Source organism: Dermacentor albipictus, chromosome 9 (assembly GCF_038994185.2).
Source record: "Dermacentor albipictus isolate Rhodes 1998 colony chromosome 9, USDA_Dalb.pri_finalv2, whole genome shotgun sequence".
Lineage (NCBI taxonomy): Eukaryota > Metazoa > Arthropoda > Arachnida > Ixodida > Ixodidae > Dermacentor > Dermacentor albipictus.
The window spans coordinates 102018439-102042192 of record NC_091829.1 but is presented as its reverse complement, the minus strand read 5'-3'; the positions used below and the strand labels follow the sequence as shown (position 1 = coordinate 102042192).

The window sequence follows — 23754 nt, the reverse complement described above, 5'->3', positions numbered from 1 at the left end:
GAGGTCACATAATCCAGCGGCGATATCCTTCCCACTTTACGGCAACAAGTTCTGGTTGAGACTTAGATTATTTATGATGCATATTTGTACTGTTTGAGTCAATGTGGATATTGACACATGTACTTGCTTCTTTCTCGTGTGAGCGCGTTTCACTCCCTAACACCTAACCGAACTAACTTATGTGCGCATAGTATAAAACATCATGTTCTATACGCATCTATGAAATACAGATGGCTAACCGGGACGTGCCTAACGGGTGGGGAAATAATATTTGGTGGGAAATGGAACTCGTTCATAATGGTCTCACGCCGTCGTATATGCGGTATCTATGTTGTGGATCAGGCGTTGCATCGCTTGACAAGGTACTAGTAATAGTAGCACAGAACATTTATTGAAAAGAAGAACGAGCGTTGAAGCTAGTCGTGCTTCGTCGCTCGCCGGTTGCCAGGCTTCTTCAAGCCCTGCAGCAGCAATTGAGTGCTGTGCCCGTCCTACCAGCCGCAACTATTCGAGCGGATCTTAGCGGGTTGCACAGTTTCCCATTAGTGGGATTGAAAATGACCGGGAAGCGGGCTGTATGTGGGCATACCCCAGCTGTGTAAGGTAAGGGCGCGTACTCTTTACAGTGAGCAGATCTATACTGGTGTAGACTGGGATGGATGGCATGTCATAGTCTAAGATGGGAGTGATTACGTCACGGCCTGGAGTGTTTGCCAGGCCCCAGCATCTTCGCGAGTTAGTGTTTTGCGCAGAGGTGGTACCGTATAGCGAGTTGAGGAATAGTGATGTACGGGATGAGTGTTAGGTAAGTCTCTAGATAAGTCTCAGCCAGAGTTTCTCTGCACAGTGGGAGACTGGTGTGCGCTAGGGGCGCGCTGCACAGGGCTAGGTTAGTGTGCGCTAGGACACAGGTGTTCGCCTGCTCATTGCAGCGTAGAGAATGGTAGGCCGTAGCCCATGACAGAATAAATGTGGCGGGTGTTGTTTGTAGTGAGTGGAATACGTGGCGAGCTTTGTAAGAAATCTCGCTGGCGTAGTTGCGGCATGCTGCTCGGGAGCACGAAAAAATGATGACGCAGTCCTATTGCGGCTGAGGCGCTGTACGTAGCTCAATGGCAGTTTCCCCCGCTTCCGTAATGAAAGTATGTTGTACCGTGGCTGCAGTTTTTTATTTTTCCTCGCCGTATACTCCGCTCAGAGGATGCGCAGATAGCGGAAGATTGGCAACAGCATCCACGTTTAGGGCGCTAAGGTGGCCTCCATGTTCGAGAGTCAAAGCTCGTGTCCTAGCTTGTCTTAAATCAGCATGACAAGTAGGGTGCATGCTTCTGGGGATAGGTGGCATGTGAATTAAACTGCGGAGGTGAGGTACAATCATGAGAAGGAATTGAGAAGTGTGTAAGGTATGTCGTAATATCTGAAAGATGTGTCGCCCGGTGGCTAGTCGTTGTAACCTTTGCAGCTCATTACCAAGGTAGGCATCTGTACGTTCTGTGGAAGTATTGGGAACTGTAAGTGCTTCTAGTCGTAACATGACCTTCAGGTTGGCCGTCCAATCAGTTTCTTGTAGGCTGTTCTTCAGAGATTATCGAGGGCCTCGATTTGTACTCTCCTCAGTGGGAGATAAAGAGTGGGCCATTGGGGGCAACTGATAATGAGTGCCTGTATCAGTCATAGGATGTCATTCTGCTTACGACCATGCTTCCTGTTGGTGACGCGACAGACCACACGAAGAACTTGTATGGTGGAGTGTGGTGGGCGTTGCTGAGCGAGGTCAGCTCCACTGTCAGTTTCTATTTTCATGCCAAGAATACAGAGCTTCCTCACCCGGGGGATACGTGTGGCAGCCGTGAGGACTGTCGTATCGGTCGGTATCAGGCTTGCTTTCCCTCAGGGTTTGCACGTTACCAATAGAAGCTTGTGGAACGCCCTGAAGTGCTCTGCGTGCCATCTAGTTCTGCACCTTGTTGGCTGCATGTTGTACGTAATTCAGCCCGTATGTAGGGTGTGTTTGATGCCTCGTATGATACTAACTAAGACTGGGAGCCTCGTCATGGCAATGTTGAACTGCAGTGATGAAAGCACTGCGCCCAGCGATGTGTCCGTGCTGTGTGCGTGGGGAGGTGGTGTCTGCAAGTTGTCAATGCTGACAGTGGTTGTATTGTTAATGTTTCTTAATTTAGCGACGGCGATAATGATTGTGTGGCTCCACAAGTGATGTCGTTTAAGTTGGATTTACAAGATGGAAAGGACCAGCGGTTTTCTAGGCGCACGAGCATGATGTCGTTGAACGCCACCGAATCACGCCTCTTACAATAAAGCACTGACGATCTGCTTGCAAGCGAGTCGTTGCAGCCGAGCCATATCACGCTTGCCTGCGGACTGATTACGTGATCGGTACTGTCTAGTGAACCCAGCTATTTGCTGTCTATAGTGATACAGGGTGCAACATTGTGAAAAGTTCCCTTAAGAAAAAAGAGACGGCAATTCTTTTTCTACTGTTCATTCTAACGTTGTCGAGGACTTCTTACTTTAGTTGGAGTAAAACATCTTGGTGGGAAAGGTTTCGCCGGAAACCAAACATAGTATCTTGGACGGGATGTTGGTCTTCTAGGGGATGTTTACGGTTCTTGTGAACAATGTGCTCAAAGAGGCTCGATTGCGCAACATTTGGACAACACACACAGAAGAGAAACATACACCACAGAGCGCTTGTAGTGTGCGTTCTCTTCCGTGTGTGTCGTCCAAATGTTGCGCAATCGAGCCTCTAATATGCTATACCAACACGCCCAGTCCTCAATCTGTGCTCAAAGCGCTATTCCAAGTAAGCTTTCAGTGATATGGTACGATATGGGACGTAGGTTTGTTAGACAGGGCATTTTAGCCGGTTTGCGCATTAGCACTATTTTAACGGGCTTCCACCCAGTCGGTAAGCATCCCGTTTCCCAATGTTTGTTGGGAAGGTAAAGGTAAAACCGACAAGGAGTCGCCGTCAAGGTTCCGGGGCATTTTGTTGGTGAATAACTTGTGACCAGACGTCATATTGTGAGTGCATCTTTTGTGAGCTCGCATAAGATCGCGCGAAGTGATTGGCATGTCGAGTGTCTTATTCGCAGATCTCCTATATACCGAAGTAGTTTCACAGTTGAGACTCGATTTCTTTATTTATTCATAATACTTCACAGGCCCACTGAAGGGCATTGATGAAAGGGGGTAATAGTTTGTACAGAATGGAAAAATGTGGCATAAAGAAAACAAAGAAAGAAAAGTCGCAAAACAAAGGTTCTTTGCACTTACTGTGTACTTCTCCTCAATATCTTTGAGGAAATTGCTAGTTGGGGCTAGTTGAAACACTCGCTGCATGGTGTACTGGCTGTGCCGTTTGTTTTGAGTGGCATCGAGAAGGTGCCGGACAACGTTTACTGAGCCAACACTACCCTGCGGAGGAGTACACCCCAGACGGTAGTTTTGTCGCGGAGGACGATCGGCGAATGTCTCAGTGGCAGCAGTAAGGGCTGCGATGCAGAGTTTGGAACGTCTGCTGTATTTCTGTAAGCGTCATCACTCGACAAAACAGTTTCGGGCTTTCCGTTGAGGCAGAAAATGGGTATCAACTGCTGAGTTATCGGTCGTGAGTAGTTTGTCTTTCGAGTGTTCATAAATTGTGTCTTGGATGCATTTGATCTTTTCCTCAAGTTTGTCGATCGCGATAAGTCAGATGGCCAGAGGGTCATGTCTGAGGGCTGTGAAGTGCATTAGGTTGGTGGCTCCAAATAATTGCGTGGGAGAGAAAAAATATCTCTGGAAAGCCAGGGAGGTTGAGCAAAGCTTGTTCTTGTTAGCTACCCTGGACGGACGGAAGGGGTAAGGCAACAAATATCAGAAGAACGGTAACAGTCGGCGCTTCTAATGTTTATGGCGAAGGCCTGTAGACCACAGGAACCTGAGTATCAGTAATAAATGGTGTTCGTTTGTTGGGAGCACTGGCCTAGAACTTTTTGTTCGGAATGTAGAATTGGTGGAGCGCTATGCACATGATTTGCTTGTGTGTTTGAGCGTCTAATCAGCTGCATGTACCGCACGTGGGACTGTTGGCCATTTCAATAAGGAACGCACAAGTCTGTGTAAATGCAACAACAAGCGAGAACAGCAAACGGCGGTAATCCAGGATCTAGATGCAGCTGTGTATCTGGAGGCAAAGAAGGTGAGCTACGCATGGTGGGAACACGCGAGTTACACAGGATCAATATAGGTTAATGAGACATACAGAGCAGCTCAGCCATAGAATCAGCTGACGAAAGCAGAATCAAAACAACGGCCACTTTTATGTGGAGATTGGGTGACTTCATTGTTGTGTCCATCCGCTGGTATTGCAGTGGCCCAGGAGCCACTGGAAGGTTGTGTCATGCCCATGCCCTGGTTGCGATGATAATGATAGGTCCGTCAAATTTCTGAGACAAGTTGTTCCTTTGTTTCCATGATGCATTTTCTGAATTAGAACTTTATTTCATGTATTGTGACGTGAGGTACGCGGAGGTTACTACCCATCGTCTCATATTGCAATGCAGCAGCCAGTGTGCGCAGTCGGTCGGTCAGTGTTAAGTCAGGGTACGTCTCTTGACTCATGCTGTCGCCCATTTTGGTAGAATGTTGCGAATTAGCGAAGATGGCGAGTTGATGATACTGTAATGTTTCATATGGAGAAGAATTTTGCCTATGGCCGTGTTTCTGGTGTAGCCCCACGTGGCATGCGTGGCGTTGAAGTGACCTAGGATGAGTAGTCAATTAGTGCTTGCTAGCTGCTTCATCTAGCGAAGGACCTGGTCTAGGCGGCCTAACTTCTTTTAGGGTGGTACATATGCTGAGAACGTAGAGACTGTACTTACCATTTCCTTAATGTACAATCTTCATAAGGACATGATCGATTACAGAGTCCGTGAGGGTATTTAGAATGGTGGCCAGTGGTGTACCTGTCAGGATGCCGTGCGTGAATCTTGGGCAGCGTGCGTTTGGCATACTGAATAGGTAGGTTGCGCGCCTCTTTAAGGTTGATAACCCTGGTGGGCTTCGTTGAATGTCATTGTTGCCGAGAAGAGCCGCGACAATTGCAATGTCAAAGATGGGTGTTGTTCTTCGCCGAGCTTAGCCCTGTTGCTTACTGTTTGTGCGAATTCTAGCAGGGTCGCTTTGCGTTGGAGGTACACTCTGCGTTCGCTTTGTCATTTGTTTTTCATCAGAACGCCCTCGTGGTTGAGTGTTGTCATGTCCTGACAGAGATTGGATGATTACAGGGATTTGTTCCTTCAAATACTTGTGTGTAAGATAACGTAATGATGGATTTTTGCGGGACCATGTAGAGACAAAGTACTACGAATTATGAAACGCCATAATAACTGCGATCTTATATTCGATGTCTAATTTTCGATCTCGATCCTTAGCGAAGCATCCCATACTATTTATTTCCAGAATAAATGCGTGTGCCTTTACCTTCATTCTTTCTCCGTTGCATATATGACGCATATTTATGACGGACAATAAGGCATCGAGATCGTTGAGTAGGGCTTTCAGGCCTTCAGTGGTGGGGGTTGATAAATGAATTGAAATGAAATATGGTATCATGGACTTACGATTCCATTCGCGACCTTAAAGTTATCTGTTAATGCGCCAACGCTCCTTATTTCAAACATTGATTTTAAGCTTATCAGGGGGCGGCGTGTCCCTGCGAACATTTATGCTTATCAATGGGGCCATAAACGAATCCTGAAATAATTTACATGCGTATACTATCATGCATTGCTGGGTAATTACCAAATATGGTTCGTGCACAATGAAGAATAATACAGATTCTCGTTGTCGATGCGCCCTTATGAAGCCTTTTATTTATCTGGCTATTGCCATTATAAATAACCTCACACCAAGAAGAAGACAAAGCGTGAGCCTATGCTAATTAAAACTGCATGACATCACGATGCCTTATGCACAGCAAGGTGTTTTTTTATTGCGACATCACGAACAAGGTGCCTTTTAAGCTGCACCAAAATTTTTAAATATTGCCTATTGTAGATGGCACGATACTAACCCTTGATCTAAATTGCTTGATAAGGCGGCCATTAAATGAAAATGTTCAATAATAAACGTAATTACGGTAATGAATTTCTAATTAATTACTTTACGCGACATGTTTCAATGCACGAATTATAACCACTTAGTTCGCAAGGCGTACACACTTAGAAGAAATTCTCTGGGCGGCACTACGGTTGCGAGATATTAATTTTCAAAGTGCCCGTCGAAATGCATTGGTGTTACAGTTACTTCTGTGCTTCGAGGCATAAAACAGCGGTTTCTAAAGATGTAACTGCAACACCGGAAGGTTGGCAGCAAATGCCATCAAGGCCTGGCTCACCGCGAGTCCGCAACTGAAAGCTTCTAAACACGTTGAGACGAACATAAAGCGAGCCACAGCCCCGTAGAACGTGAAATTCAGGCTGCATGGGCTGCTTGCATGCGCCCGATGCGAACGAGACGCGAGCCAGGCTGCCCGAGTTCCAGAGTAGCTATATAAAAAAAATAACGACAATCACATCTAGTAAAGGAAAATGGTGTTTTTCTTAGCCTTCGCATGCGCAACGGAGCCCTCGTGGCCGAAGCTCAGGTCTGCCCATCATTACCATGCTGTATGAGCTACTCCTCGTACAGCACCTGCCAAAACCAGGAGCTTTTTGTGCCCACTGTTCGCTCCGTCTTTACTTCCCTCTACCTTCCCCTAGTGCAGGGTAGCAAGCTTGAGGCTTTAACTCTGATTAACCTCCCTGCTTTTCTCTCATCTGCATCTCTCTCTCTCTGTAAGCACTAGCGCCAGAGTTCCCCTCAGTAATAGTAGAATGGAACTCTATGGTTCTCACATGTTCTAAAAAAGGTGGAGGGGAGAAGCGATGACGAAGGCCAGTTGTGGATAGGGTGGTCATAGGTGGCAGAGAGCGCGGCGGCGTGCTGCGTGCGCTTAGGGCGAGAGGGTTTGCTGCGTCGCTGAGGGAACAAATGTAGTTGCGGGTTCCAGAATTGAATCACCTGTATACATTGCGTGCAGTTCATGACCTAGACATGGAAGAATGTCCGTCGTGCCACAAACTCTCCCAAGCGTCAGGCAGAAGGTCATTTTTTTTTTTACAATTTAGACTACTTTCCTCAAGCCTTTATGAATGAGCGTTGACAAGTGATACACCTGAACGTTTTTCTTGCTGAGCTTCGGTATTAAGACCAAAGTTTTGGCTAAATATTTTCCGCAAACACTGGATAATATGCATCAAGCATGATTTCTTGATTAAAAGCAGAAACACGGGACAAAGAAGACGAAGTTTGCCACGCCATAGTATTCTCAGATAATCGCCTTCCAATTTCGTCCGTATAGTGGCAAATCCTTCATAGTGGATATGACGCAGCGACAGAGAACAAACAAACAAACAAACAAACAAAAAAGCAAACAAACAAACAAATAAACAAATAAGCAAACACAAACAAACACTCGTTTTTTCTTTTGAAACTATGGTCAGAGTAGATATACCTATGCAAGATCTCCGGCTGCAGTGGCATCATTCATATAATGCACGGCAAATACAGATGCTAGCACTTCATCACGTGCTTTTACCACGTGCTTTTGCATTGTAGCTCATACTGAGCGCAATAGCACCTCTATGAAACACGTATGATAATAGGATAATGGTTACCTGTACAAGTTCCAAAAAGCCCTAGGTGGCTTGGCGTAAAGCCCAGTTCAGTGAATTAGCCTGGCGTGCCCTTCTATTGCAAGATATTCACGCCAACTAGTTCTTCTTTTAGTTGATTTTGCTTATTCTTGGTGCATGTTGCGCCTTTAGGTAAGAAATAAACATTTTTGGTGTATTTATCGTCCTTAAAAGGATAGCCACGCATATCTTGATATCTTTGCTGGAGCTAATACTCGTGCAAGCTATACGTGTCACACCTACTTTGTGTCGGACGGCCAATTCATTCAATGCGAAATGCAGCTATTTACACGGAAGAGCTTCGTAAAAGATCTCCTAGTGACATCAGGAAGTGACATCATCAACCTTTGTCAGTAGAGTAAGCGCCACAGCTATGCTGGGCCAATTTCACAGTTGAAATCATATTCAAGTATACGAGCCGTGTAACGACTACTTGTCCCTGACTGTGTTTTGTATTTCACGCAGGCGTCGGATACAAGCTGACGTTCGCCAAGGTGGCGAATGCTTTCAAACTCAATGACGTCATGAACATCGTCCGCCATGCTGCGCCTGAAGCAATCGTCGATGACGACAAGCAGGAAGAGGTGTCCATCGCACTGGGCACTTTGGACAACGAGGGATTTCCTGCAATGTTCAGGGCACTGGAAAGTTCCCTTCAACGACTTGGCATTGCAAGCATCGGTGTGACTGTTGCCTCGATGAAGGACGTTTACCTGACGTAGGTTTCACTGCATTACAATGCATTAGTGCGGCAATGTTTTAAGTAGGCATGGTTATTACACGACAACTTTATTTCATGTTTGGCTCTACAACAGGAGTGAAATAAGAAGTTGCTGCTGAGCAGCTTGACAGGGCTCCTTTGTCTTGAGCCGCAGTGAGTCGCATGATTCTTTACAGAAAACAGAGACGATCACGCGAAGTACACGAGCACAGAACTGCGCCTTGTCGTTAGAAATATTCAGCCTAGCCAATAGTAGGGTGGAAAGAAAAAATAATATAGAAAAGAAAGAAAATACAATGGCAGTCAAAACGACAAGCATGTGCAAATTCATCAATTTAGCAATAATATTATTATGTCAAGTAGTTAGGAATATCAACTGAGGAAGGTCACTGGCTACGTGGAAGCTTCGGTGTCTTCTGTTAGTTTCAAGAGATGTTGAGTTTAAGATATCGGGTAGTAATTACACGTTGAGGTTCCTATTATCAGTAGGCACTCGTGGTGTTTAAACAGCTGAACATTTGAGCTCTTTGATAATGAGAGCTCTGCCACTGAAAGCCATGTTTTAATGGACAATGATACTGCTATAGAGAGATGTGCAGATGAGATGGTTTATTTACAGAATATACAAGGAGGATAAAAGTAGGGTAGCAACAGCAGAGATGGCTGTCGATAGTTCTTGCTTCGTCTTCCTCTTGTACGCTCTACGCTTCAGCATCTTCTTCATCCACAGGAAAACTGGCTCATAACCCTCATAACACTCATACTCTTCGGCAGCAAAAGCACGGACTCGGTGTAGGCGAACGGGGGGTACATGAAAAAAACGTGCAGGAAAGGTATTGAGGAGTCTTCTGGACAGGATAAAGCGCAGGGCGGACAACGTGTAGAATGTCCGTGAGGGGACAAGCAGGCGGTGATGAAGGCGGCAGTGGAGCGATTTCGTAGAACGGTCACTTGGATGGCGGCTCACAGGAAATGAGCTGTGTGCTGAAAGAGCAGGTTTTAGGGATTGTCAGGCACGTGCTGCTGGGGCCACAGGAAGAAGAGCAATCCAGGAACAAAAGTGGGTGGGACTGTGGTGGCTGTTGCAGCGAGACTGCGGGTTTATTGTCGGGGACGCAGAAAATCATTTCCTTGCAAGTTGACGTGCATCCTCGGCACGGGCAATAGTCTCTCGAGCACAATCACTCGGAGGGTAACCATAAGAAGGAACCAGGGGGTCCACGGGTAAAGTAGGGCTGCGAGCGTATAAGAGGAAAGAGGGTGAAAAACTGGTGGTCTAATGTAGTCTCAGAAGCTAAAGTGTAGGCCCTACACTTTAGCTTCTTCTACATCCGCAGGACAACTGGCTCATAACAGTATTGCAAGTCATCACACGTTTAATATGATTGTGAATATCAAGAAAGCGAGCATTTTGGCTCTCCCCCTTTAGCAGACAAGTATAATATAGTTCTGTGCGGATTACCTGGAAGTTCTTCCACATTTCATAGTCACCTTCACCGAGCATCATAAGCGCGGGGAGCCTATTATAAAAGTGTAAAATGTGGCGTTTTTCTTTCGTTTTCGACCACGCAAGCGACGCAATTACAGAATTGGAAAACGAGACAAGTAACTCCTTCAAAAAGATCGAAAGGCTCCGTTTTATGAATGTGCAGATCTAGCCCAGTGGAATTTGCAAAGCATAGTTGTCCGGTTTTTTTTTTCTACAGGATAAACTTGGACTGGGCCCCAGGCGGGAAAGAACGAGAACATGAGGTAGAAGGTATGAAATTATTTTTGTTTTCAAGTATAACTTTTGCCGACAGCATTCAATTTATTCGTCTCAATACAATAGGCTTATCGATCAATCAGGCACTACATCATGAAACATATAAAGATGTATGATCAACTTTACGAAAGGTTTCCTGTAACGAAGTCATGTGGTAAAGAGTACAGAAGCAAAGAGCCGAAAAGAGAGGCAGAGTTCTCATGCAGAGTCCTTACTGATAAACAAACCCTGGCCAGCCGTCTCTACCATGGAAGGTACCACCAGCTTCAGCTTTGGACGCAGGATCTTCAGCAAACATCTACAAACGATGTGTGATCCACCAGATTAGAAATTAAACAACTGCCACGTCGTATTGCCGACCGACGAAATATGATGCTGGTTCACCTCGCATGAAACTGCCGCAGCGCATAATGGCTTAAGTGAATATACTGCTCCGAACACCATCTTCCAGCCCTTTGCACCACATGAAATAAAGACAGCAACACCCATCACACGGGAACTATGATTCACCTGCCAAGCATGAGGTTACGAGAACTGTCAATTCAATGGCGACGAGTGCCCTCCTAGCACTAATAGATCAGCAACTGTCATCATGGAAACAGTTACTGAGCGGTAGTTCGGAAAGCATCATTCCGCGTTAGTTCAGTTGCTGCTTAACACGGGCGTTCGTTGAATCTGTACTGGTTTCTAGCCTTACATTGTGCTTGTCGGGCAGCTTTCCAATCTTGTCCTCCCAGTCGTTGCAAGTTTACCGGCTCGTATTTCAGGCGACTACTCAGGTCGGCTAGTCGACTATCTTTTGGCACATATACGAAGCGTGGCTCAAAACCTGATCTTGCTATTGCCTGGCCTAGTGAAGAATTAGAGTTAAACTGAGCCTTGCGCAAGTGAGCATCCCAATTCCGATGGGTCGTGTATTCCATGGCCCTCGAAATCAGAGGTACCAAATTCTGCTTTTGCTTGCTACCTGCCTATTTGCATGTGGTTGTGGTATTGCTGCGAATGTGCTCCTTAGTCCACGCGAGACCCGAAACTCCTCAAAAAGTTCAGAAATGAAGCATGAACAGCTGCCAGAGATTATTCTGAGAGAATCTCCTTACACGCAAATAAATGCCTCCAGGAACTTTACCACATACTTAGCCTGTGTGCGACTGTAAGCACGCAAAAGTATCAACTTGGTCAGGTCGTGAATGAGGGTTAAGAACACTCCGTTCCTGACGCAGCTCATGGCGAATGGCCCTAATTGGTCCAACTGAACGACCCTAAATCGTATCTGCTCTGGTACAGTTTGGTGGTGATATCTCTGAACCTTGCCGCATCGAGCCTTGAGGAATGACATCCTAATTACTGCCGTACATGCTGTTCTACATAGGCGGTCATTTTTGTTAACCGCAACTTATGTCTGATGCGTACGACAAACTCACCTTAAGCAAAACGTCTCCCAAAGTCATGGTGCCTTATTGCGGTTAACTTTCTCATGCTCTTTATTTTCAACTTTCTCAATTTTCTCTATTCTCATGCTCCCTATCAGTGCAGACAGTCCTCTTTTTGCCCCACCATCCTGATATTTATAGTAGAGTGAATTTTTTTAGCTTGAAGTCTTCGCCATGTTTCGTTGCTTATCATTTGGCTAGTGGCTTTCACATCTAACATCTGGGTAACGGCCGCTTTTATTCTTTTGGCCTAGTGCAGACCAGGGGAGAAAGTGAGGTGGGGTGTTCCAATTAGGAATCTTGCAGGCACAAGTGGGAGTCGGCTAGCGCAAGATAGGTGTAATTAAAGATCACTGAGAGATGCCTTCGTCCTGCAGTGACTATGAAAATAGACTGATGGTGATGATGATGATGGATCGACTAGGATACTGCACAAGTCAGTGTGTCTCGGCCGTTCAAATTTTTTTGGAGAAGTCTCTTTATGCGCTTCGACTATCGCACAACTCGGAGCGTCCTCATGAGCCACTTGGGTGCCTCATTGTTGCTTGATAGTGTCGACACGCTGTTCAATTGCTCAGACCTTCCCGCAACTAATGGTTTCGCGAATTTCCTAGTGCCCAAGGGAACTGTAACAATGCAACTTTGCACTCCGGTGAAGCCCAACCAAAACAGCAACTATCGCATCCTCCCCACGGCCCACGCAACTGGCCCACGTATAAGCCAACTCAAATTTACGTCTGTTCTACATCGCTGGCTCGTCGATTTACGTAGTACACTAGATGCGGCGGATTTGTACCGTTCTTCCATACGAGCATACGAGCTGCTTTTACTACTCGCATCAGTATTGACTTCAGTCTCATGCTTTGGGTCGAAGAACTCTGAAATGGGCTGTGACAAAAGTTTGCTTTTCAGCTAGTGTAAAGCATGGTGGGCATATTCTCACGACTTCGAGTTTGTTTGAGCCTTGAGAAGATGGTTTAGAGGGTTAGTATATGTGATAGCCCGGCATAAGTGACCTGAAGAATCTCACCGGCCTAAAACATTTCGCAGCCTTTTTAGATTAGCTTAAACTGGCAGTTCTGTCAGTGCTGCTAACTTTCAAATACCCGGTTTGCGTTACTCTTGAGCAGAAATTACGATACACCACCTCATTTTTTTTCAAGTTCACATTAGGAGAGACAGTGCCAATCTTGTCTTGGAGATGGAATTCATGTTTTGGTGTTGTCGCGTGGACCCCAAATCTTGGGGTAGAACAAGTAAATTGTCTAAATCAAGTTACCACGCTGCACTCAAGTGGTGAAGTACGTTGGCAATCATGTTTCGGCAAGCAGGTAGATCAATATTTAAAGCAAATACCAGGTGCTTTGGTTCAAAGTATCCATGTAGCGTGTTGAATACTTGCTTCTGCATGCTCGGCTCAACCAGAGGAATGTAAAATTTATCAAGCGCCATGTCCAACCCGGTGAACAAGTTTATTCGATCTATGTGATCCAAAACATTGCCAATTACTGGCAGTGCAAAGCGATCTCACACAGTTTCCATGTTCAAACGGCTGTGGTTCACCATCCTTTTATATCTTTCATTATTCTTCTCGGCTAAAGATACGGAATTGTTGTACTCGGACTCTATGTCGGATCAGTTCCCAGGCCTTGAGTATATACTGTTCTGCCCATCGAACTCGATTAGGGAGCCAACTCGTTAGCGTACTTCCCGGCTTGCCTTAATGACCATAGCCGCTAAAGTCGTGTATCCGAGATGCTTGGTGTGCATTTGAAGTCACTTTGGGTTTCAGTTCTACAACTCGCACAACTCTCTGTCTGTAATTTTATCACACGTGGCCCGAATCACAGCGCCCACACTCTAGGATAACACAAGGAAAACTTCCCTAAGCACGGCCTCCCAACCGTTGCCATTTTTGCCGCGCTGGCACTGAAGAATGTGAATTCTGCATCTCACTTTGAATGAACAATGGCGCGATTGCATAGGCTTCTATTTAAGGCGTAAAACTGATTTTGATTGTCAACTATAGGAGTGCGGGATCTCCGTTTTATCGCTAGGATATGCAACTATGAAGTACACTCGAAGCAAATTGATCGAGGCTAGAAAGAAGAATCAGCATCGAACTAGGGGAGGTGGGCTAATAATGCCACTGCATGCAAGCACTTGCAACCTATGCATTGCGTATACCCTGCAATGTGCGCGGTGGGCACAGTGCCCAAGCAGGGAGGCTTGATACCATGGATACCCATGCTCAAAGACGGCAACGCCAGCAGCTCGTTCCACTTATCAAAGCACTCTGGCCGGTGAAAGTGTGATCTCCAGCTAACTTGAAGGCGTCAAAGCCAAGACAAAGAGGAGGCAGACTAACTACGGTGTACGACGGTCATGGAACCTGAATCACTTTGAATGTTCTACGAAGAACGTACTGGGAAATATGTTTCTCGAGAAATCTGAAGGAAAGAGGGTTATGGAGGCAGCCTCTATGCGTGAGCCGAAAAGGTCTCAGGTGCAACATGAATTGGACGTCCTACTGCAAGATATCTGCAATTTTTAAAGCTACCATTAAAAATGCAACCAATGCCATCAGCACGTCGAGCGGGCAACCCTCTCAAGAAATCTACATGGGTCCAGCAGATGTCACTAATCCATTTCGGAGATGTGATTTTTAATTGGCCATCCGTGAGGCATAGCGTGCCATCTAATGTGTTGCTTTACTTTCTGCAAACAAAACATCGCGACATGAAAATATTATCTTTATGTGTTTTTTCTTGTAGTGTTTCTGTCTTTATAATGCTTGGCGCACCTGACTATACAAATGCTAGACCACTCGTCGTCGCTATCCTCAATGGCAAACTTCTGCCGGTAAGGTTTTTCTAGATGGCGTGACGAGAGGAACGTAATTTTTTTTTTACGCCTAGTAAAATCTATGACGTTAAAACTGGAAATTGAGTATAGTGGCTCCAAAAAACTCGGTAGCACTTTTCCCCGAATTCTAATTCAGTTTAGAATTTCCTAACTGACGCAAGCACGTTTAGGGCAAGCGTGCTTAATCTGTAGTTCAGTCATCATTTGTCGGCGCTGCCCCTACGGGGTCTGCACGTCTCATGACAGGGCACCTGACGATGATATCGTTACGAAGTGGCACTGGTGGAGAGCGAGCCATAAGAACAGGCTGAGCGCTATCTCGACCGCTCTTTCGTCCCGTCGCTGAACTTCTTAAAAGACGGTTGTGACCTACCTTCGCTGCAAATTCTGCAACCTTTCATCTTTTCCAAAATATATCGGCTGAAAATTCTGTCGAACAGGAGTGGGCCCCCTTAGCCACCAACATGGCACGCTGTAGGAGACCGTGAGGGTGGTAGCAAAAGGTGCATGAATTGGCTATAACTTGCCATTCGTTGAAACAGACGCAAGGGCAATCGATCAGCTAGTCCATACCACATCCAGAAGAGCGACCGAAGAGGTTTGATGCCTCTGAAACGCATATTGTTCCTAAAACGCGAGGGGCACTCGACAATATAAGAGAAATTGATCCTTTTCCGGCGTCCTTAAAGCAGTTGCTTCTTAGAGGATGCTTTTCGCACTTTCAGGGGAGTTGTATACCTTTAATTCTGAATTAGCAAGCGAAGTTATAAACGCACTCATACGGACACAGGTGCTCCTCATTAGACAATTTTGTTGCATTCACAAAATTTATGTAGTTTACCGGAATGTTTGTCGTAACTAATACCGTCAATGGAATTAACGTCGAAATACGTTCTTGTTTTGCTGTTTGTGCTGAAATGTTTTGAGTGTATAAAGATCTTATCTGAAATTCTTCAAATTGCTTACGTGTACCTTTGGTTTGGGATTTATTTCAAGCCAGTTTAAGACCGGGAAGCGCACCGTGTCATTTTTGATATGCTACAGTTGATGCTGCAAAACGCTTACTTAGGGGCTGTAAACCAGATGTTGAGCACATACTAGTGTTTTTATATGCAGTAAACAGACTTTAGCCACACTTAGATATGTAAATAAATTACGAAAAAAGTATTTACTGTGCTATTCGATTTTCACTAAGTTATTATATGAGTCTTCTTTGTACCAATGTACGCTCCGTTGCAAGATATGCCTGGCAAAAAGCTGTTTTCATTTTCATTGATATGGAATGGTGATCAGGATTTGTGAGGTTAATCTACTCAATTTCAAGTTTTATTGCTTCACAAAAAGCTTCCAAAGTTTGACAAAAACGAAATACAATAGGAGCTACCATAGTGAATTAATGTATTGGTTTCACTTGAACTGGTTCGAATGACCCTATTCGTTTTATGCTATTTAACTGCGATCGCACTGCCAGTATGTATTTCTATTTATTAAAGTCTCACCGTAATTAGGCATAGGTTTAGCGTACACTACCGCGCATTATCTCGTCTAAGCCTTTTTCTTGTTGTACTATCCCATGGATTTACGTAGGGCGGTAATCCTTCCTCCGGAGTACGTCTTTCATATACTTGATCGAGGTAATAAAGTCGGTGTCCAGGCTGGTTCATTTTCTAAGTATTACCTGCCACGCGCATCCAACAAGTCGAATTAGCGACCGCATCAGCTGCAACTACTCTAAACCACCACGCGTTCTTGAATGTGTTAGCTGACACTGTGCAGCCCAGAAATAAACATTGTTTTCTATTTTAGGTTGTACATGTGGGCGTCTGCGCATCAATTGCATTCTTTTTCTATGATACCTAACACTGCAAAAGCTGGAACTGCGCAATCTTTGACACATTGTCTCGTACAAACCACTCCTCTCTGTCGTGTCAATTATCCTTACGGTACTTGAAATAAATGAATCAGTCAAATCAATGAGTGAATACCGCTCCCAACTTGCAGGACAAGACATCGAAGGTGTCTGCAAACCAATCACGAAACGGCGCACAATGGCCAGATCGTTCGGTGCCCTCTTCAGAAAGCGGCTTTTGAGCCTCTTGCGGAGCTGGGATCTCCTCGTAGCGTTTGGCCTCGTGCCACTCTTACTGCTGGTGTTGTTTATGTGGAGTTCGGGAGCGGGGCAAGCAAGCCGTCAGTTGGTGCAGAACCCTAGCCAAGGCGGGACCGTCGACATCGCAGTAAATATGGGCGTCCATTTTCCGGGATCCACCGTGCTGGTTGGTGAGTCACCGGCCACCGACGCAAGTCGAAACCTGCGGGCACTCGTGGAATCACAAGGCGGCCGCGTGCTCACCACCACAAAAGACGTGCGGAAGGAGCTCCAGGAAATCATCGAGCAAGACTTCTCAGGTTACATCAAGGGGTACGCCATGATCGTGGAATTCAAAGAGAACGCGTGAGTATATTGACTAGATTTATGCCGTTGAATACGGTTACAGTACTCCGTTATTTTTTCTGAAGAAGGCGTCACTATGGCAAAGTAGGAAAAGACTAGAAAAAAATTACAAATGTCAATGCGACCTTGCGTGACGCACGAAGCCTAATAAAGCTGTTCAAGGCTCTGTCTTGTACCGGGACAGGGGGCGTCGTTCTCGTCGCAGCCCTCCCACTTGCGGTGCTGTGTTTGCTACTAGGTTTCGTTGCATCATGCGTATTACGGCGAAAAACTGGAAATAATGGCGAAACAATGGAACGAACATTGTTTGAACCGCAGGAAGGACTAATCTTTATTCCGGTTTGAGCACAAGTACTTTGACTTGAGCTAGTCGGTATGGATATACACAGCGAGAATGAAAACGAACGCACATGTTTACAAAGGACGCGCTAACAAGGGCACAGGGAACACGCCCAAGGAAAGACCGTGCCAACGCTCACCAACAACTCGTCGTTTATTCAGGAAACTTTTTTTATATGCAAAACCGCACGCTTGACAGACGAGACGCTTCAAATCGCAGCATCATATACCTTACGCGTTCGTCACCCGTGTTTGAGAAACGTTGATATATGTTCCAGTCGTGTTAGGGAAACTTCGTATCTGTTGCTATCCTGCTTTTTGAAATACGGCGTGAGGCTAGGAAAGTGTATTTTTTTAAACCGAAAAGGCGATAGATAGAAGCGCGCGGGCAGGCCTCGTTACACTGTGTGACATCGAAACAGCAGCTCTGGAACATTCGTGATGACTTTGCAGGATTCCATATATTTTTTTTATATATCACACTTAGTTTCAGTGGTGTAGGTCATTGCAGAAATAAATGGTTATGTATGTGCAAATGTTTTCGAAAGATACAAGACTCACGATAGATCCGATGTCACCTAAGCATCTCTCATGAGTTGTGAATGCAAAAGGAATAATGTCGACTTCAGTCCTTGGAGCAGTGCACAGCTGGTCTTCCACGCGGGAAAGCGAGTACGTTGAGGCACTTGGCCGACACCTCCTAGATATTACAAGGCCGGTGAACTTCGATCCATGACGTTACACCACCTTGCCCAACTGCCATAGCATGTAATCGCTACGCTCCAGAGTACGCAACGGTGATTTTGACGTCACCACTTTCGTGATGCCGGGCTTGGCATAGAAACTTTGGTCCAAGTAGCATGATGTCCTAAAGCGATTGCGTAGGACCACGTTTCGCCCAGTGGGTGAATCAGATCGGCTTTTGAGCCGATCAGAAGCCGTAGGCTCGAAACTCCCTACCGCCGTTTTTGCTTTTGAATTTATTTCAGTTTTTATATATCTATATCTTCATGGGCATTCCCGAGGCGCAGTTAGAACGCAGGCGAGAGCTTGCTCGGATAACAAAGGCTTCCGAGAGCGAGGCTGACGTGGCGTTGCGGGGATGTCCTGCCCTTTCACGCAACACCTGGCCCGCCAACGCGCAGCATGTCTGCCGTTTCCGCACCCACTCTGCTTCGTCGAGGCGCGCACATGGAGTCGCACCGTATCCAGTGAGAATTTAGGTGCCGTTTCACTGCTGCAGACGCCGGCATTTTGGTTCATTCGAACATTTGATGGTTTCGCATCAAAAAACATGTTTCAAGGTAGTACTAAACCTCTTAGTGTTGGATATAGCAGCGTCCAAAGTGAGATGGTCATCACCAGCTCTGGGAATATGCGATGGGCTACGGTGCTGGCAGCGTAGTTCAGGAGTAAGAAGTGTTCAGATTGAAGCTCGCAGCCTGGTGAGCATGGAGATGAAAGGGTATGGTAGAAGAACTTGCCGGGAAGGCGTAGTGCTGCTCCAAAAACCATCTCGACAGGCGTACAGCGCAGATACCGCTTCAGTATAGCCCGAAGACTCAGCATAACCAGTGACATTGATGTGGACCAGGGAGCGGGGTCAGGCTGCCCTCTGAGTGAGGTCTTGATGTAGCAGTAAAAACGTTCAACAAGACCATTGGCGATGGGGTGATATGCCCTTGTGCGTATGTCTAGGAGAGTCAGCAGGTTATCGAATAGTGTCGATTCAAACAGGCTTCCTCGATCGGTTGTAGTTGATGGTACGCTGTATCGCAAAATTTAACGCGTTTGCGGTGGTTTCAGTACGGACGTCAGGCAGAAGGAAAGCTGGCTATTGGGTAAGGTGATCTGTGCAGGTTAGGACGTAGATGTTCCCGTTTGAGGGCGTCTACGGCCCCACAATGTCAGTGCGTACCTTGTAGAATCGTTTAGGTGGTGGAGTAAACGAGCCCAAAGCTGCCTTTGTGTGTTGATGAACCTTCAATTGTGGGTATAAATGACAACCACGCGCCCAGGCACACACATCCTTGGTGATGCCCCTTCAGACACAACGTTTTGTCACCAGATGTTGCGTGGCTCGGATTCCAGGGTGGGATATTTTATGAAGGGATTCGAAAACGTTACCCGGTAATTGAGTGTAAAGACTGGACGGGGGTTGCACGTGGAGATATAACAAAGAATAGAGACGGCACAAGGTGGAACGTGGACGTTGCACATATGTAAGGCGCCAGGATTTCCAAGAAGCGAAGTTACTTCTGTGTTGTGTTGTTGCTGGGCAGTAAGTGCGGAGAAGTCGATCTAACCGGGTTGTTGTCTGCAGTGATGAAGAGGCACAGCGCGAGCGCGCGTCCGCTGCGGCATTGTCCTTTCCGTGCACTTGACATATATCCATCGTGAACTCCGCGATGTAGGCGAGGTGGCGTGTTTCCCGTGGCGAAAACAATAGAATTTTACCGGACGGCGAAAGTAAAGGGTTTGTGGTTTGTCGTAATGTGGAGGTCTCAGCCCTCCATGAAGTGTCTGAAGTGACGTACAGCCATGTACACTCCGAGGAGCTCTCTCGTGAATGCGCCGTAGCAGGTGTCCGTGGGTGAGAGCTTCTGCGAAAAGAGTGCAAGGGGTTGCCCGACATTATCCGCGAATTGTTGAAGCACCGCTTCCACTGCAGCATAGGACGAATCACTAATGCGGCAAAGTTGGGCTCCTGGTCTCGGATGGACGCGAAGGGTTGCCTGAGACAGCTTAACCTTGATGATATTGTAACCGTTTAGTGCATCTGGGAACCGAGTGAGTTCATTTTCCGATTTGTAGCCCTGGAGTATGTCCCTTAGGGTCAGGAGAAAAGCGGCGCAGTGAGGGAAGGAGCGGTTGTAGAAATTCACGTGGTCGATAAACCCGCGCAGGTTGACGATGGAAGATGGCTGAACAAAATCTTGTATGGCCTTGATTTTAATAGCAAGGGACGGATGCCATCCTTGTCGACACGGTGACCGATGAAGTCCATCTCAAGGGCGTCGAATTCGCATTTCGCCTTATTGATGATAAGGCCGTATTCGGCTAGCCGTTTAAAGAGTTGGTCCAGGTGTTGAATGTGTTGTTCTGTGCCACGACTAAAGCGAGCAAATGGTCAACGTACGCGGAACAGAAAGACAGTCCTCTTGTCACTGTGTCGATGCATCGTTGAAAAAAAAAGGTGGCACAGTGGGTGCATATGAACGTTCCACGAGTGAAGTCACGGGACTTGATGCGTCCATGACGGAGTCCGCAAGGTGGGAGAGCTGAGGCACGGACAAACTGCTAGCAGTCGCCAGAACCACGGTTCTGATGCATGGTCCGCATGGTTCAACAATTCTCGAAGCAAGTATTGATCGAATGTGGTTACCTTGTGTCCTAGGAGCTGTTGAAAACAGCACAGGAGCTGCGAAGGTTTGCGATCCCATCGCTCTTCAGATCGAAGAAGCTGCTGCAGCCGTCGCTGTTCCGAGTCTTTTGCGTTTGATGAGGTCTAGGAATGTTGAGGGGGTCTGTCGCCGGAAGTAGAAGGATCAAGTCTCGAAACTCGGTGGCAATCTCAGGTGGCAGCGAGGATAGGGGTTGGTTAAATTTTTGAGTCTGGCACCTGACTGGTGCAATGGCGAACTGGCTGTTTACTTGAGCGATCCAAAATTGGGGGTCCTCTGGACAGTATTGCGGTAACTTCTGCGCAAGAGCAGCCACGTCGCGCTCTGGTGCAGGGGTTGTTCGATGATTGTGATCCGTGACGGTGGTTTCACGCTTATCATAGGAAGCGTTGCGGTTGTCGTCTGCCATGTCCCGTGTCGGTGAGAACAAATCTTGTGGCTTGCAAGTCAGTGATGGCGATGAGCCACAATAAACAGTATATTTTTACTGAGCAGAAAACCCTTGCTTACGGATATTCCTCAATGGATCAATCTCCCCTGGGCCTCAAGCGTGCCGCGCGTGATCTGAGCAACGCGCCCTCTTGGCTTCGTAGACAATGGCCTGTCCCTAGCTAGCCGCCGTTCCTCTCATCTTCCTCGACGTCGATGCTGATACAGATTCTAATATTTTTCTTACTTCCTATGTTACCATGTTTTTCCTCTTTTTTTATATATCGTCTCATGATTTATTACAATCTGCTCTACTTTCAAGAGCTTTCCGATAAGGCAAACATATCCTCTAAACCCAGCGCGCGTTATTCCATCTTCGTATAATTTACCGAAGGCGTTGTGGCGTCAGTCACACTTCTACATTAGTAAATTTGTAGTGTCAAAGCTCACATCACTTCATGGAATACATTTACGCTGCTCTCAACTGTTTCACAAGAGCTCAGTGTCCTTGTGCACTGTCAAACGCTAGACAGAAGTTGTTATAATCGCGGACAACTTACTGTGGCTATGAAGGGAAGGCTACGGAGGGAAAGTGCGCACAAATGTGAGCGCTTCTGAGAAGAGTCCTGCACCTTAATTTACGTTAGTTTAGGCTGGGAAAGACAAAACATAAACACCTTATTAGCAACAATTAAAAATTGGCTGCAGCTTACCTCAGCTAACCCTCGATCAGCAAAGCGAAAGCTTGGTTTTGTCTGGTTAAGTCTTCGTTTCGCTTGGCTAACGTCCGATTTAGCTGTAATTATTATATTTAGGTATACAGTATACAGGTATACATCGTGTCATCGTTAAGCCAGGTTTGACGTGTGTGCCAAGGTCGCTTGCTATAGATGACTGTGATTAGGCTGGGGTAGACACGCATCGTTCGACTGTGCCACGCCTGTTCTGCCACAGGAAATACGCATGTGCTGGACATGCACAGAGACGCCGCGAACATGCGCAACCTCGAAGCACAAACGGACAGGGGCGAACGCGGTCGCTACATTCATCTAGACGGTCCGACGCATGTTCCGTGCCGGATCCTCCCCAGTGAAGCAGTTCGCCGGGCGATATCCGCGGGGTGGTGAGAATTCGCTTGGCGGCGATGGCTCAAAGCCTGAAGCTCCCGCCCAACGCTCGGAGATGGCCCCGCTTCCCTCTCTTTCACGCGCCCTCCTCGACGCTACGCCGCCTACACCGCTCGAGCGTAGCAACGTCGCCAACAGGCGTTCCTCCTCACTCGGTAGACGCTTCTCAAGTGAAAATGACATTGACGCACGACTGTAAAAAAGCGAAGCCGGTGCGAGGGCCCACGTGATGCTATTAGGCCAAAAGCGACGCGGCGTCGGCCTCGGCCAGAGCGCATGAGGAGGAGGTGGCATTCTTCTCAAGCGAACATGGGGAAGCACGAGTGTAAACAAACGAAGCCGGCGCGAGGACCCACGTGATGCTATTAGGCCAATAGTGATGCGGCATCGGCCTTGGCCAGAGCGCATGAGGAGGAGGTGGCATTCTTCTCAAGCGAACATGGTGAAGCACGAGTGTAAACAAACGAAGCCGGCGCGAGGACCCACGTGATGCTATTAGGCCAATAGCGATGCGGCATCGGCCTTGGCCACAGCGCATGAGGAGGAGGTGGCGTTCTTCTCAAGCGAACATGGTGAAGCACGAGTGTAAACAAACGAAGCCGGCGCGAGGACCCACGTGATGCTATTAGGCCAAAAGCGACGCGGCGTCGGCCTCGGCCAGAGTGCATGAGGAGTAGGCGGCTCTCTTCTAAAGCGAAAATGGCGCTGAAGCACGACTGTAAACAAACTGAGCAGGCGCGAGGGCCCACGTGATGCTATTGGGCCAATAGCGACGCGGCGTCCGCCTCGGCCAGAGCGCGCGAGGAAGAGGCGGCATTCCTCAAACCGTGTCGCTACTTTACGAAGATTAAGGAGCTTTGCTCGTAGCCAGGCGCGCCGCGATTGACGATGTCATGCGCGGACTTAGCTGTGGAGAGCGCATGCGGCTTGTCACGTGATGCATTGTCAAGGCTACGGCGCAGCTGGGGTCAAATGAAGGTCAAATTCACGGCGACGGGGAAACTGTGCACGACGACGCTAGTAAAGCTTTCGATTTAATAAGATAAAGCACACAACTAAATGTTAAATTTTACTTATTCAGTGGCTTTTCGTTTCCGCGTCTGCGTGAACGCGAAAGCGTCACGTGGTCGGCGCGTCGATTGAGCGTCTGTTCCGAGCAAGCAAAAACACTGTCAAACGCTGGCGGACTACTTAGCATTGTAACCATGTGCAGAAGCTCCGCCCCTGTAGCCTTCCCTTCACAGCCACAAAAAGTTGTCCGGAAGTATAGTGACCATCGAAAGTATAGCAAGACTGTTAGACTAGTTGAAAAATTCCCACGTCGTTCTTGTGCAACGCAAAATTACTGACAACGGTATTCCAAAAACTATTAACGTCGTGTGGGCAAACGCCCGAAAAAAATCTTTTTTTTTGCAGCTGATGATCCAGTTCATGTAATACAGTTTGCCCTTGCCCAACAGGTGCAATTATCTGT

At 46.9% G+C, this 23754-nt stretch overlaps 1 protein-coding gene across 5 annotated transcripts in view; it reads left to right on the top strand.

Moving 5' to 3' along the window:
• The window catches only part of LOC139049593 (phospholipid-transporting ATPase ABCA3-like), a 333665-nt gene that overhangs the window by 178820 nt on the left and 131091 nt on the right, over positions 1–23754 (top strand). For all 5 annotated transcript variants that reach the window (XM_070525156.1, XM_070525154.1, XM_070525155.1 and 2 more), the window contains 3 exons: positions 8208–8460; positions 10170–10222; positions 16528–16981. In XM_070525156.1, coding sequence (XP_070381257.1) covers positions 8208–8460; positions 10170–10222; positions 16528–16981 — 760 coding nt within the window. The remainder of the gene's footprint in view (positions 1–8207; positions 8461–10169; positions 10223–16527; positions 16982–23754) is intronic.